The following is a 14,858-nucleotide window of genomic DNA, read 5'->3' on the forward strand; positions in this document are numbered from 1 at the left end:
CCCAACAACGCGTCTCCCTGGCTCGCTCAGAGAACGCCCAGCCTGGGAAATGCCTCCAGAGCGTACGTTCGTACTGTTCATCGCTTACGGAAGAGGTCCTCAGAGTCGAGACAGAGGTCGAGGTTGAACGGGTAGGATACGGCGTCGGGCAGGGTGTTGATTCGGCAGCGGACCCGAAGGCGCTGTCGGAAATGTCGAAGCAGGAATCAGGCGAGGTCATGATAAAATAATCTCTTTGTCATGTCGAAATCGCAAAACATGGTGCAGGTGATGGGTCAACAACAGGTCGTCAGGTCAGCGCGAATGACGCGTCCAACGCGACCAGTTGGCACAATATGCCCTTATCCTGCAGATGTTTCAGATACTTACCTTTCGAGCTAATTTGATGTGGACGAGTACGTAGCGAGTGCCATATTGGGGTCGGGTATTAGCTAAGTCCCTAACATCCTTCACATCACGAGCTTGACGCGATAAGTATCGCTTGCAATTTTTCGCGCGGTATTGAGATATTGAGGGATCTGGACGCGTTTTTTGAGTCAGCTTGCCGGCAGTTATTTAATTGTTGTATTATAAATCCAAAGTATGGACAGTCGAACTTGATATTTGCTGGATATATTGTTGAGGAAAATATACACCTATTGATGGCCCTCATGATGATATGCACTCACGGAGAAAATCTTAAGTATATCCATCAAGACTTACGTCATCCCAATGAGAAAGCATGGGACATTCGAATAGTGTTTCCTATATTGTATGTATTCTAAAATTGCGCTGTTCAGAAGTTTCATGGTGTTTTTGACATAGGGTAGCAATATTGCAAAAGTTATGGGGCACATCAACCTCTGTTAGAGGCATTCTGCCAAAATATATGGGCGCCCTTAACTACCCCACCTCTAATCCACCCAATCCATCCACGACATCGCCGAGTGGATTCGGTGGATTAGCCAATCCACTGGGATTTTGCCAGTGGAGTGGACAGTGGAATCCACGAGTGGATCCACTACGTGGATTGGGTGGAGTGGCTTTCAACCCTGCCTGAGCTGAATTAGGATCCACACGATCAAAGATATAGTCTTTCAGGGCTTTACCACGCTGCCTGCGCTGTTTTTCACGGATAATTGTCTCACGGAGGCCTTGGTTCTCATGCCTGAGTAGTTCAACCTCGGCCTGAAGGCTTTCAAGGGTTCTCTTTAGCTTTCGGGCGCCTGTGTCAGAGCTGACTGAGGATTGCTTCACGACATGATCAACAGGTCGTCGTAATTCTCGTGCAGTAGGTTCTTGTAAAGCAATGGAATCATCCAAGCCACTTTCCACATCTGAGTCATCGTCCGTATTCTTCGAAACCTGAGATAGGACGACGTCCGGATCGAAAGGTTTGAGACCCGTCCATCTCCACCCACTGGCGATGTTCTCCGGAGTGAAAGAAGCTTCCAATGCACCCCAGAACAGGACCCAAAACTCGCGTTTGGATAGCCCAGTGAGGCCTTGCGTCTTTGAAGTCCACTGAACAAGTCGGTTGGTATAGGCTGTTGATAAGGGCCCGAAAAGCGAGACGTCCAGGGGTTGCAGCCGGTGAGTAGAGTGAGGTGGGAACACCGCAACGATGATCCGATGCGCGTCGCACCAGTCCAAGAAGTCCATATTGATGTGGCTAGAGTGTCCATCGGTGATCAGAAGGCGGTAATCGCGCCCATTTCTTGCTTTCGCCTTAGTAAAGCGGTCGAAAACACCAATCAGCCACTCTTTCCCCAGTTCGTGACTCGTCCAGCCAGTTTCGGACGTGGAAAACAAGGCTGATTGATGCTCCGGATCAAAGTCAGTGAGCCAAGTGTCCTGAACTTGTCCCGGCTTGCCCTGGTAGATGAGGAATGGGGGTAGCGATGTCATGTCTTGGCAGATGCACGCCAGGAATGTGATCCACGATCGGTTCCCATCCCGGGAAGCACCGAGCAATTTGCCTTGCCTTTCAGCATTGACATCAAATACTCTCTTCGTTCGGTTGATTACGCCCAGGAGAAATCCCTTCTCATCCATGTTATACGTGTTCTGAGGTAAGATGTCGTATTTGTCGATTTTTTCACGGATCTTCCATGATTAGCAACGGACCAAAGGCGCTACGAGTCTGCTTACTAGATCAAAATATGCTCTATACCGAGAAGCATTGTCGGCTCTTCTTCGTGCTATATCAAATCCATCAAACCAGGTACAATCGATCTCGTTGCGATGGCGCTGGACGAAGCTGTATGGCCAGTTCTTTCCGACCTCGATTTTGGCTATGTCCTGGGCAAAATTTCGGATCATGGATAGGGTTGGCGGAATGCCACGCAGTGAGAGTTTACGGATATAAGTAACAAGATCTTGTTCCTGTTGTTTTGAAAGACGAGATTTATACAAAGAGTCGGCATCGCGTCTTGCCCTCTGTTTGCCCTGATGGCGGCGGCGCAGGGTAGTCTCGTCACATTCGAACTTTTTAGCGGTAGCAGCATAGTTAATAGATCCTGAGGTTTTCAGAAACTCGAGCGCTTTATCGATTGCTGCCATGGTTGTTGAGCTATTAAAGATTGAAGTTGGGAGTGAATATCGGTGTGAGTCCGGCAGATCATCGGATCCGGCGGATCACCGGGAAATCCCTTAGTAGTCGCGCCTCAGGATGAACCCATAAGGAGAGCGGCTCGAGAAATTCATAAGGCGATTGTTGTATCCCTGTAGTTGGGGCAATCGGTGACGATTCCATGGTGTTAGCCCTTTCTGTGCTGTTATATACTGTTGCTGCTTCTATATTGTATTCTTTTATTATACGATATTGGGAAGCTGGAGCAGAAGGCGAAGGGGTAGAATATGGTAGGAATGGAATAAAAGCGGGAAGTCAGAAGCACGAGCGCGCACGGATAAAAAGGAGGTAAACAACAGGTTGTTTTTATTAAACCTTCTTACCATATCAATGCGCACGGACAGAAAGTGTAGAATCTACGGGTGATTTTTCGGAAGAATATCGGCAAAAATCAAGGGTGGTCTAGGTTGGCACGGACGAAAATTGAATAATGCGACGCGTTTTCGTTCAACCTTGGTACAGTAGGATTTCAAAGATAGTATTTAGGAGTTAAGAGAGATTTCACGTATTGATTGCTATAAGGCATCTGCAAAGTTCGCAACTATCGATTTTCTGCGACCAATTTCCGAGAGCTTAACTAAAAGTGGAATGAGTGATAAAGCCAGAAGAATAAATAAAAAAAGAAAAAATACAAGATGCCTAACCTAGGTAAGTATGTTCCCATTAATGCATCCTTTTCTGTGGGCTTAATCTGAATGAGTGTCCCTACTGATATACCCTTTTCTGTAGCGACTGTCTCTTCTAGGGTCAATCTTATATCTTCCATCTTTGCCGTCTATTCCTATCACTTCTTACACACGCACTTCCAGCTCTGCCAGTGCTGCTTCTTCTTGCCTTTGGCCATGAACTTTTCTTTATGGCCTTCAATAGTTTCAGATGAACCAGAACAATCGGAGTGCTCGAATACCGTGCAGACAAAGCACGGCAAAAGCGACTTAGTTCCATCAGAATCCAAGTTAAAGTCTTTGATATTCTTTGGGATGCGTTTGCATTCGCCTGGTTTTCCAACCCCAGTGAACGATTTACCGGGCTTGATCTGGAGTCTGATTAACTCGATGCCTAGGGGGCAGTGAGGTGCTCGAGTGTCGAGCATATTGGTATCGTCAATGGCGGCGGCATTGGTGATTCCAAGGCCAAATGCGACAAAGGGGAGGATATAAGAGATGTGCATTGTTAATGGTATTGAGGGTTTAGAAGCCGGTACCTCAACGTTTATTCTCTTTTATGTGTTGCTTGAGATGCTGTAGTTTGTAAAGAAGAGTTTCTTTGGGATTGTTAGGTAATGCTTAGGTATTTATAATCGTTTCTGCACCCTCCTTGCTCCACAGCTAGGTTTCAGCTCGCTGGGCCACCTTTTCCACTAGGAGCTATTAATTGTAACATTTCTCCGTTCGTAAACGCTGAGGGCTGATTTTGTTCCCACCCTCCTAGAGGCAATACGAGAGAGGCGCAACCACCGTTAGGCGCCTGCTATGCTTTTATTTTCTACCATTATGACTTCACTATTAGCCCATAGTGGTCCAGGTCAGATATGATATTTTTAGTTTTATCTTAATATAGATTAAGGCCCTCCCGTTTGCTAATTATTTCATAGAGTAAGAATAAGGATAACACACGGTTAATAAGAGTTTAGCCTAGAACTTCAGTCTATTAAAGGGTAGCTATAAAAATAGTTAGCAACGTGCAGTGTAACAGCTAAAGTAATCTCTCTCCACCCCATATAAATTTCTAAGTGCTGTCCTTAGTTGCAACCTCTTCGTTAATGCGAACAGTACTCGGCACATTAGAAATTTAAGCATCTCTACAGCTACAAGGGGCGGTACACGCGGATGTCATATTGATAAGCGCGATAGTTACTAATCACTAATTGGTACACCTGCGATAAACGTCGAGCTGTTACTTAAACCTAGCTGTTGGTCTTGCTTGACTGGATTATGTCACTAGTTCGCCGAGAGCAATCACCTAATGCCCTTTAAATAACCTCAGTCAGCACGGCTCACTGCTAGCCATGAGGGAAGGTTTACACCACTGGGTCTAAGGCCTGTAATGGCGTGATGACAATTGCGGGGTAAGACCGCGGTCAGGAGACACTGTCTCTAGGTGTCAACCGAGTCGTCTTGGATCAGATCATAAATTGTAAAGTCGATAAGGAAACACGTCATTGTTATAATGCCAAAAACTCTGTCTAGAAGTCAGATCACTTATACAACACTACTGTTCCCACATGGGTAATACTGGCACTGCATTTAGAGGCACCCTTCACTTCAATCATTGCATCAGATCATGCTGAATCATGTTGAGCTTACAACACATTGACAATGAGCAAATCCTTTCTGTAGAGCCACGGAGTGTCCTCTCCAGTCAGATGTAAAGACTCTGTCTTATTTAATGCTATATATACCCCCAGCAGCTGACTTTCAGAACGATGAGCTACAAAGACTTCCCAAGTATCCCTGCAGATCACTAGTTTCTCAACAAGCACGCAAAACAATAGGCGGTTTACTTATCAACAAACGCATCTTTCCACATTCCATTGCCAACAAAGTACGCACGATGGCTCTTTTCCCTCGCAGCCTTTATAATCCTGATTCCCCCTTTCACCCAATCTTCCGACTTCTCGAGGATTACGACACATACTCCCGACGAGATCAGAATACTCATAACACTGGAATGACCCACTGGCAGCCCAGGTTTGATATCTGCGAGACGCCTCGGGCTTACGAACTCCATGGGGAACTTCCTGGTATGAACAAGAAGGAGGTGCACCTCGAGTTTACTGAGCCGCAAACACTGGTCATCTGTGGAAAGTCCGAGCGAACCTATACCTCAGGGAACCCTCCTGCAGGTTTTGTCGAAGGCTCATCTGCGCATGGAGCTGTCAAAGGCGATGGCGATGAACACAACAAATCGCAGCCCCAACAGCCAGCAAAGGGCGACAAACATGACGAAAAGACGAAGTATTGGCTTGCTGAGCGCAGCGTTGGCGAGTTCTCCCGCACCTTCACCTTCCCATCTCATGTAGATCAGGATGGTGTCAGTGCCAAGTTTCAAGACGGGATCCTGAGTATCATTGTCCCGAAGGTCAAGAAACATGAGTCCCGCCGCATCCATATTGATTGAACCGAACCGCGAGGCCAGCAAATACGGCGCCGTGGTTGAGATTTCACTGATCGTAACTTGTCTTATCATTCTCATTTTCCTTGGAGGCTGCTTTTGGATATGTATAATATAATTCGGTCCCTATCTTCTCTTATTTATTAAAAATACACGCTCTTAGCAGCTTTCATAGTAAGATCTACAAGATAGTCCTGTTCAAAACAGCCACAAGTCCTCTCAAGTACACCTTATGTGACCCTTCGCCTAATAAATACTTTTACAATCCTAGTAGTGTTATGGTGCTCTTGCCAGATGATGTTGTGGTTGCAGAATTGTAAGGAAGTTGTGAAATGCTTGGTAAAGTTAGCAGGGATGCAGAACATAGTTTGGCATAATAGTGTTCTCTGGAGAATCTAAGAGAATGTTTTGGCCGCTGAGCTCTTTAGTTATCTCTTAGCTTGGATGATCTAATCTTACCTCTTGCGTACTGTTCACCGTAGGGGTATCCCGCAAAGGTTTTCTTTTTTTTTTTTTTTTTTTCCCGAGCTGGCATAGATTCTGTTCATATCGCGAACTAGCTCCGAAACAACCTCATCCTTCCCCGACTGCCGACGACAGCGTCTGGCCATATTCCTGATGCGCCTTCCGTGCTATTGAATCCTTATCTGATCGGACGTAACCTTCGCTTCGTGAGCAGATATTGATTCCATACGTGTCTGAAACGTCGTAATGATAAATAGCAGAAGTCATATTACACGGTCGCATATGTCGGGGCATGATACCGCCCTGAGAACCTTCCTTGTCTGCGGGCAAAGAACCCCCACTAGCGCTTATAGATAACAGGATTGGTTTGCAGGGAATCAGGTGATATATGCTGTCTATTGGCTATATCTAGAAGCTATGAATATGTCAACTTTGGTCAATGTTATCGGCATCTATGTTAGACGCAAAATGGTTGAGGTGAAAGCCTCCTACATCTTCAACGCTACTTTCTAGGAAAGCACCCAAGTCAAATCCACCAAAATCATCCTCAAACGTAGGAAAACTCGCAAGGTCCTACGTCTATATTAGCAATCACCTCACCAGTCCCTAAAGAGAGAGAACGGGATTTACAGTCATATTACAATTTTCCATATTTAATGTCGCGCTCTGAACCAAGTCAACAGGTGGTTTAGCTGCCATAGAAGCAGGCGTAAGTGGCAGAGCTACTGTTGGCTGTCCCGTAGGCACGGCCTGCGAAAGACTAGAAATCTGGACATCCTTCCTTATACCGACGGGGTTGATATGAGGCACTGAGCTCGGAGCAGCATTCGCAGGGCGTGTCGCTGTGGAGCCGACGTTCAATTTCGGAATCTTACAAGACACCATCTACGGGACGTTAGCAATGGAGAAGCAACTCTGTCTCATGCACGAGGCCCATTACCTCATCTTTGACGTTCGTGGTCCTCTTCTTGGGAATAGTCCCTTTGGGAAAGGGGATTTTCTCGCGAGTGGCTTTGCTAAGCTGTGGAGTTGGCAAGGCAGGCTTGCTCGTCTGTGACAGTGAGGAAATGGTGCTTCTTGGCTTGGCACTGTCGTTAGAATCTGCCGGCTGGACTGGCGGGAGTCGAGACCGTTCTTGCAGTGTACCCTGGACCCCATGCTGGGACGTCTCGGGAATCTGGTTTTCATTGGATTCGTTCTGCCACTGCACCGACCAATTGTCATATGTTTTCCCTTCCTGTTGAAATAGTGTTTGTTTCGCTGCCATTGATGGCGGGGCCGTTTGGCTATTGGACTGTTGAAAAGTACGTAAATTAGAGGCTTGTGTCCAGTCATGCATGTGCACTACACCCACATTGCCGCCTAGGCCGCCTACTTTTGCTTTCGGGAAATCAAGTACTATACTGTAGGTAAGCTATTGGGCAAAGAGATTAAGGGAGTAAAGATAACGGCGAGATCCGAAAAAGTAGATGGGAAAACACACTGATGTTGTTCATTGGTTGAGTGCCAAGTTTCACCTGCTTGGTATCAGGCAATGCGCCTGGCCTTGATGCTTGTAGAGCGGGCCGTTGAAAAAGCTTTGAATTTTGTATTGTCTCTTGACCAGGTGTTCCATAATTTCGATACAGACTGCTTCTGCCTCGTCCCGCTATAATCTCATTCTCGTTTTGCTGCTCCATCGAAGTCAGTTGCACGTGGGATTTCTGCAAGGCTGCATTTCTACTACCACAAGCTCGGACACCTGAGATTGCGGGAGTCATGCTACCTACGCCCATTTCGCCAGAGTTATAGAAGGCGTTATGGGTGGCAATGCCCGGAGCCTGCAGTAGTAGTAAGGAGCTTTGTGTCTGCGGCCAGCTAACATTCCGCTTTGGCCAGTTTTGTTGCTATGTATCATGTTAACTATGCTAGGAGGGAAAGCGTGTTTTATATGCGATACCTGTACATGACAGGCATATTGACATGCTTCAATCCTTACATTCTCATTCTTTTGAGCGTTGAACATGGCCCAGAAGAGGCAAAACCATTCATAGAGAAAACAGCTGTCCGGCGATAGAGTGGGAACGTTGGGAGCTGGAAGAAGATTTGAGTGTGTGGAGTCGAAGCTGTTGTCAATGGTCTTATTACAGGGGGCATTCTTCAACCGCAAGCCTTTGTCGTTGCGATCACTGCCAGGGCTGTGCCTCTGAACCTTGACGTCGGAATCGGCCTTGAGAATGGATTGAGCACATTGAAACATGCTATTGTGAAGGAAATACTCGTAAATGTATGTATTGAGTTGTGTCCGTTTGTTGTAGTTTTCCTGTAAATGTCTCGAGGCATCATGCAGATGGCCGGTCTTGGCCTTCATGTTGGCCATATTGATGCTGTTCGTGGCCCGGGCTCTTGGAGAATGTCTCCAGCGGGACTCAAACTCACGAATGGGTTGACTAGACAGTGCAAGACTGACCAGTTCGAAACCAAAAGTGTAGAGTTTGAATTAGGAGCCGTGGTGATAATAACAGGTGCCAGCTGTGTATATATACAACCTTTTCAGCTCAACGGGCCTTGCTGTTTCTAAAAGCGAAATTGAGAGCAATGCCACATGCCTGAACAAGAGCAGTGGGTCCTGACGGGGAAAGGGATAAACTTTTCGGATCAGATCATACCCCGTCAAATGATTTGTGGGACGTAACCACTACATATATCTAGGTTAACAAGGGTATATGTCTGCCAAGAGTGGTTAGTTCAATTGTTTTGAGAATGTAGAATCACGATCTAATGTCAACAGAGTAAATTTATCCTGCATTTACCGCTCTAGAATGTACGTTAGTCGGATAGATCGCCCATGCAGTGGATCTAATGGCGGCCGTTCTTGAGCCAAGCTGTCGCAGGGTAGGCATGATCCCACGGCCTCGGGAAACAACTGCATTAGTAATCTAGCTGTATGCTTTAAGTAACGCTGCGGAATGGAATACCCAGCACAAACAAAAGAACAACCAATCGACATATTCACTTTTACCCTTTAAACACGCCTGGTGCGACACAAGCTTTTAAACTAGTCAGAAAAGGGCATGGTGTCTCAACTTTTTTAGTCAATGCTAATAGGTTCTTTTTGAAGGATCTTGTTGTTCGCACTCCTTGGAGTAATGGTAAGCCTCAAGCCCCACCATTTGCAACGAAGTACCCCGGGTACCCTACCATGAAGATATGCCCATCATAAGCGGGGGCACAAGTGGCGTTGTGATATGACCCTGCCAGTCACCTCGGGGAAGTGCGAATCCGAAGTCACCGAATCAATGTCGGGTCACTAATTCGAGTTTCTGGTAAAATCATGGAGCGAAGAGCATCGAAGCGTTCGTCCCTGATAAATGTGTGAGACAGCAGTACAAATTTCGGGCTTAGATGCCATTTCGGTGTAGATGTGCTGACGAATTTTTTCTCCAAGCCTGTCGTTGCAGCTATCAAAGGATTTCAAAGTGAGAGGTGAAAACATGTAAGTGGTCGGGCAATGGCTTCGAATTGGAAAAATGATTTCACAGCATTGTCCTACTACCACATGATACCTAGTCAAATACAAATACAAAATTAAACCGATGTCAAACCATACGACAGCTGATCCTGTCTTTTTTTTTTTTGTCTTTTGCGTTCGTTTAATACAGTTAACAATAAAAAGTTGCAGAAGAAGAAAGAAAGCATGAGCGTTGTAGAGATTCACCTGTATCGTTAATGGTGTACGGGACAAGCTGAGTGTCAGCGACAACTGACCATGGTAGCTAAAAACTGGACTGGAGTCAAGATCCAGTTAATCACTAGCAAGAACCAACGATTGCCTACCTGATAGGTAGTATTTAACGAATATAGGTCTCGGCCTCGGTACAGAGTACATGGAATTATTATGGCCTCGTTGGTGGCTACGGTGCGTTGATTTTCATACCTGTGCAAGGCAATCGGACATAAACAAGTCCCCCTCACACCTTACCTTACATTAGATAAAAACCTAGATCCTAATAGCTCGATGAAAATGGATGGCTAGACATTGGGCGACATGGTGGCCAAGACATTTGATTTAGAAATCAACGTGGTGTACATATCAATTCGTAGTGTGCAGCGACCGCCAATCAGCAACCTGTCCATTCATTCGTTCATCAGATCATGCGGCTGGGATGACATTTCCTCCAGTAACTTCCCACGGCATTCGAACTGGTGGTCAGATATCGACAGACAAAATATCATGTCATTTCTTAGTTACCATCCTTTGAATTCATGGTCCTTCATAGGTTTGCGATGAGTCGAGATAAATTAACGCGATTTCAAACTTTGATGCAGATTCAATGATCTGACATAAAGGCAATAATATATAACATGATTCTAGGTTTAATGGATGGCGACCCTCCATCTCTTTACCCTTTGACGTTACTACACTCGGAAACAGCCACGCATCCGCCAACATTTCACGGTCATCTCCAGAGGCAATTTTTCAATCTTGAAGGTTCTCTCTACATGACATGTGGGTACTAGGGTGACATATTATAAAACACCTAAGCAATGTACGAACGAATTAGTTATATTGGTTACAAGGTAGCGGAATTCGGGCATGATTGTCCAAGTTAGCGATAAGATCAGGTAATTACGATGATGCCTAATCGAAAGACTCGCCCCGTGGAACTAAGAGGTTATCAGGTTACTCTGTCACTTCTCAAGTATTGCGGGTCTGCACTCAGTTCCAAATCCAAGCCTCTAACGGTCCCCCAGAGGTCTTCATGAAGGTGTGGCCATTAAAGCTCTAAAATTTGATGGCAGGAAGGTTTTAATCCACAGTCAACCAAAAGATTCCTAATTACATAAAGTGATATCGTAAATAAATAGTCAGTGATTTAATTATTGTATATGACGTGATTGTAGGTCGAGAAATGATTGACTGAAAACGTCCAGGTTCCGTCCTCCTCGTTGTAACTCTCAAACCTCGTTCCCTCAACGCTTTTCAGGCGCTCAATATGGCTCGCAACTTGACGCTTCACCTCTTCCTCCGACAGATTTTTTCCTTTTGTCTTCTTTCGAGGCCACGAATTTTCCAAGGAAATTGAAGCAGGAACATTGAAGCCCTCACCAGGAGGGGGCTTGAGTCCAAAGGAGTCGGGATAGACCGTTGCTGATCGACTTTCAAGAATGACAAGACCACCGAGCAAACTCTCAAGATCAATGCCCGTAAAGTCAACTGGATTTTTGAAGCGAATGACACCAACGTTCTCCCGGCCAATGGTCAAGTCCGTCACCCTTTTGCGCTGATCTTTGTCCATAGCCAGAATGTCTTCCTTTGAAGGTCGTATCCAGTACTCCCCGGCGGGAATCGGCCGCTGTAATTTCATCGGTTTGTTTTGTTCCACATCCGCTTCGTGATCGGATATTACCAGAGTGTTACCTGGGCTGGGTGGACTACTAGTATGTTCGCTGGTTTCAGTTGTAGTGCCTGGCGTTTGGCTCTTTGCCCCTCCTTCCCTACCGGGGTCGGCAATGCCAGTTAATGCCGTCGTGATACTCTCTTTTTGACCCCTGCGGTTAGAAGAACTCATTAATAGATCTCGACCTCGGTCTTGATCAATTTCGAGTGTCTTTAGCTGCTTAGAGATCTGTGAGAGGGATTTCTCGACTATGTTCAAGCCCTTTCTATGCCCGCCGGTTGATATTGTGTCTTCGCTGGTGCGACGTTGGTCAGAGCCGCCTCTAGACGGGCTCCTGATCAGTTCATGGCCTAGGTGTGGGGGGTGCATCCAGTCGGAGCTCAGAGGTCTTCTTTTGACTCGGTATGACGGGGGATACAACCCGTGACGAGAGCCGGACCTAGGAGAGCCTGGGGGGAAATGACGAGGTGCGAATCTAGGGCTTCTAAAAGAAAGTCCAGCTGGTACGGATTGGCTTCTTAGTTTACCCTTGCTTGCCCGCCGCACAGCCAGCGGGCCTTGGTCCTGCTGTTGCTGTTTCTCCTCTGTCGTCAAGAATAACCAAGGTGGTCCGTAGGCCGTAATTTCGTCAATTTTCGTGACCAACTGTGGTTGAATGGTTGCGCGAGTAGCATCTTGTAATGGTTGCTGAATGAGCCTTGTGTCACTAGAAGGCCTTCCAGGAACCTGGTAATAAGGGGTGCCAGTTTGACCATACTGAGTCTGTTGACCAAATGATTGAGGAACTTGAACTCGACTAACTGGCATCTCTGTGCTAGGGAGTTGTGTTGCCAGCTGCCCAGCCTGAGTAGTTACGTACCTCTCAGTAACCCAAGGTCTTTGACCTGTGCTTGAGGGCCCTGAAAGAGCGGATACTTGGGTAGCCGCCGAAGCAAATGGATTAGGAGCAGTGCTCAAATCTATCCTAAAGATAGACTCGGTAGCCGGCTGGCTACTGCTTGGCTTTTGTGTTTCAGCAAAGGACGTCGATCCTTGTGCTTGTTGTTGACCCTGGGCCTGGAAAATGGAAGGACTCGACCACGAAGTGCGACTCTCTTGTGGAGCACTGCCATACCAGGGTGGTTGAGCAAAACCGAATCCCGGGCTCCCGGAAACTCCGAAATCTCTTTGGCTGCTTGTTGGCCTTTGAAAACCGTCCGGCGGAGTCCCAAACACATCTGGACCCTGAGACTTTTGACCCCAGACGAAGGTTTCGCCGGCCTTAGTCTGTCCAAAGGGCGAAGTGGTGGTGGTAGCGGATCCAAAACCAGTTGCACCACTTGGTTTGGCTCCAAAACCAGTGCCAAACGCACTCTGTTGGGAGCCGATTCCAAATGTCTGAGGTGGATCAGAAGCACTTCTCTGCATTGATGTACCAAAATCGGTTCCAAAATTTGGGCCGCCGAACTCAAATGATAGACCGTACTGGTGACCGAGGGCGTAATCTGCAAGCCTCAGCTCTTCCTGGGAGAAGTTCTTGTATGGACCTTGGAAGCAAAGATTTTGATAGGAACTCTTCTGCCTGTTGCCTAGCTCACTTTCAACAAATGGGGAGAATGGCTGCTTTGAAGTATCCGTGGCAGGGATTCCCCAGGCCCAACCACCAAAAGACTGACTCGGAGCGCTGAAAACGGAAGTGGTTGGGGTCCTGAATCTTGTCCAAGCATTTGAGCCAAACTCGGCTGTACTTGGGCTTATTCCTGTGCTGAAGCCCTTCTTCTTTGCGCTTGAACCGAAGAACCCGCCCCCAAACCCGGTCGGGTCGGAATGATTTGTGACATTACTTCTGCCAGGATCGCTGAGTGCAGTTAACCCTTGTGTGTTACTGTGATGCTCAAGCCAGCCAGTGCCGGTTGTTGTGGGCGGGAATGTGGGCGCCGAGCTGGACAACCGGGGTCCAAGCGAACTGACGGGATCTGGAAAAGCTTGACTTAGTATGATAAACTCTGAGCGAGAAGGGTTATGTATTATAGTTTGCTGTTGTATTATCTTTTTATTACTCAGGTAGACATCAGATAACTACAAATAACTAACAGTTGGCGCCAAAGGTATCTTACCTCCCGAAGCTCTATAGAATGATCCGCGTGTGGTAGCAAAAGGTCCAGTGGAAGATGGCGTGCCGGAACCAAAACCCCAACTAGTGGGATCTACGATAAGTCAATTGCTGAAAAAGGCAGTATTTCCGCTTTATGAGGGAAGCGCAAGCTCGCAGGATATCTTACGATTGGAGTTGTGAATGTTTGATCCGAATGCGTCAAAGCCGGTCGGTAGCTGTTGCCATTGCCCGAAAGGCTTCTTACCAAATTCAGACATTGTGAAAAGTGAATTGCGTCATCGCCGCAGGGGGGCGGCTTCCAGAACTTATGTTTGAATCAGTTACGGATGGTTAGGAGCATGCTCCTATATCATCTGATCGCAATATGATCTGACGGTTGCAGATAAATGCAGAAGAAGCTGTTCGGAAATGCGGCCATGATCTGATGTTCGAATTAGGGTTGTGTCATCACCTCACATTTATAGTTTCGTGACCCGAGATTGGGCGTTGGTAAAAAGAAAAGTACCACTAAACAGACAACTAAAGGTGGTGCGGGGTAGGCGAGAAGACGACAGATTGTAAGCCCAACAGCACATGCCACGTCACTAGCAGATACACCTTGTGGCATGATTTATCTCTGTAAAGAATGTATGCCTGGGGCCATATTAGACTATGATTGGGATAGGTTCACAACTACAAAACGGACTTTTATTAGCCTGGTCATTAGCCTACAAGGCATATCAGGCTAGTCTGGGGTCAAAAACAAGTATGATATGGGGTCGTAATCATACACAGAGACAGCTCCTTAGGTCCCTCCTACAAGAACAGGGTTAGTATCAAACCTATAGGTGTCGATCGATGTACATGTACGTTGTCACCCGAGGATTGACAAAAAGTCTCCTGCACCACTCTATAGGCATGTGCGTACTACCTAGAGAATCTTCGAGACTAGAATCTATGTATAAAACAGGGCTAATCCAATATTCTATTAACAGCAGCTATATAATCTTATTGACGCACCTACCCAGGCCAATGTACTGCCTTTAGCCCGAATGTCAAGTGACTTGATCTTCGACAGTTGGAGTATAATACTATCTCTTTGACTGCGCGAAGGCTCCCATTGGGTATCTTACAGGGATCTTAGCCAATTACGATCAGTATCTCTCTACCCTCACCCAAATCAAGATACAGGACTAACACATTACCACCAAGC

At 46.6% G+C, this 14,858-nt stretch overlaps 4 protein-coding genes across 9 annotated transcripts; 1 reads left to right on the plus strand and 3 right to left on the minus strand.

The window, feature by feature from the left end:
• Positions 1 to 3,395: 3,395 nt before the first annotated feature.
• On the minus strand, positions 3,396 to 3,782 carry FOXG_19395 (uncharacterized protein; the record flags this gene model as incomplete). The annotated part of the gene is made up of 1 exon (XM_018399608.1): positions 3,396 to 3,782. The coding sequence occupies one exon, from the start codon at positions 3,780 to 3,782 to the stop codon at positions 3,396 to 3,398; it is 387 nt and encodes a 128-aa protein (XP_018242806.1).
• A 1,014-nt stretch (positions 3,783 to 4,796) lies between these two features.
• On the plus strand, positions 4,797 to 5,731 carry FOXG_06800 (uncharacterized protein; the record flags this gene model as incomplete). The annotated part of the gene is made up of 1 exon (XM_018385445.1): positions 4,797 to 5,731. The coding sequence occupies exon 1, from the start codon at positions 5,000 to 5,002 to the stop codon at positions 5,729 to 5,731; it is 732 nt and encodes a 243-aa protein (XP_018242807.1). The 5' UTR covers positions 4,797 to 4,999.
• A 1,065-nt stretch (positions 5,732 to 6,796) lies between these two features.
• On the minus strand, positions 6,797 to 8,549 carry FOXG_06801 (uncharacterized protein; the record flags this gene model as incomplete). Its single annotated transcript, XM_018385446.1, has 5 exons — positions 6,797 to 7,075; positions 7,131 to 7,484; positions 7,545 to 7,588; positions 7,674 to 8,076; positions 8,169 to 8,549. 5 exons carry the CDS (start codon positions 8,547 to 8,549, stop codon positions 6,797 to 6,799), a joined length of 1,461 nt encoding a protein of 486 aa, XP_018242808.1.
• Positions 8,550 to 10,476: 1,927 nt separating this feature from the next.
• Positions 10,477 to 14,028, minus strand: FOXG_06802 (uncharacterized protein). Of its 6 annotated transcripts, none has more exons than XM_018385447.1 (3): positions 13,833 to 14,028; positions 13,668 to 13,757; positions 10,540 to 13,526 (listed from the first exon to the last, which is right to left on the minus strand). In XM_018385447.1, the coding sequence occupies exons 1-3, from the start codon at positions 13,921 to 13,923 to the stop codon at positions 11,047 to 11,049; spliced, it is 2,661 nt and encodes an 886-aa protein (XP_018242809.1). In that variant the 5' UTR covers positions 13,924 to 14,028; the 3' UTR covers positions 10,540 to 11,046. The 6 variants fall into 6 exon arrangements, with proteins under 6 accessions (XP_018242811.1, XP_018242810.1, XP_018242809.1 ...); XM_018385452.1 differs by having other exon boundaries at positions 10,894 to 13,609; XM_018385449.1 differs by having other exon boundaries at positions 10,477 to 13,757.
• Positions 14,029 to 14,858: the final 830 nt, after the last annotated feature.

The sequence above is a fragment of the Fusarium oxysporum genome, chromosome 3 (genome assembly GCF_000149955.1).
Source record: "Fusarium oxysporum f. sp. lycopersici 4287 chromosome 3, whole genome shotgun sequence".
In the NCBI taxonomy this organism is placed as follows: domain Eukaryota; kingdom Fungi; phylum Ascomycota; class Sordariomycetes; order Hypocreales; family Nectriaceae; genus Fusarium; species Fusarium oxysporum.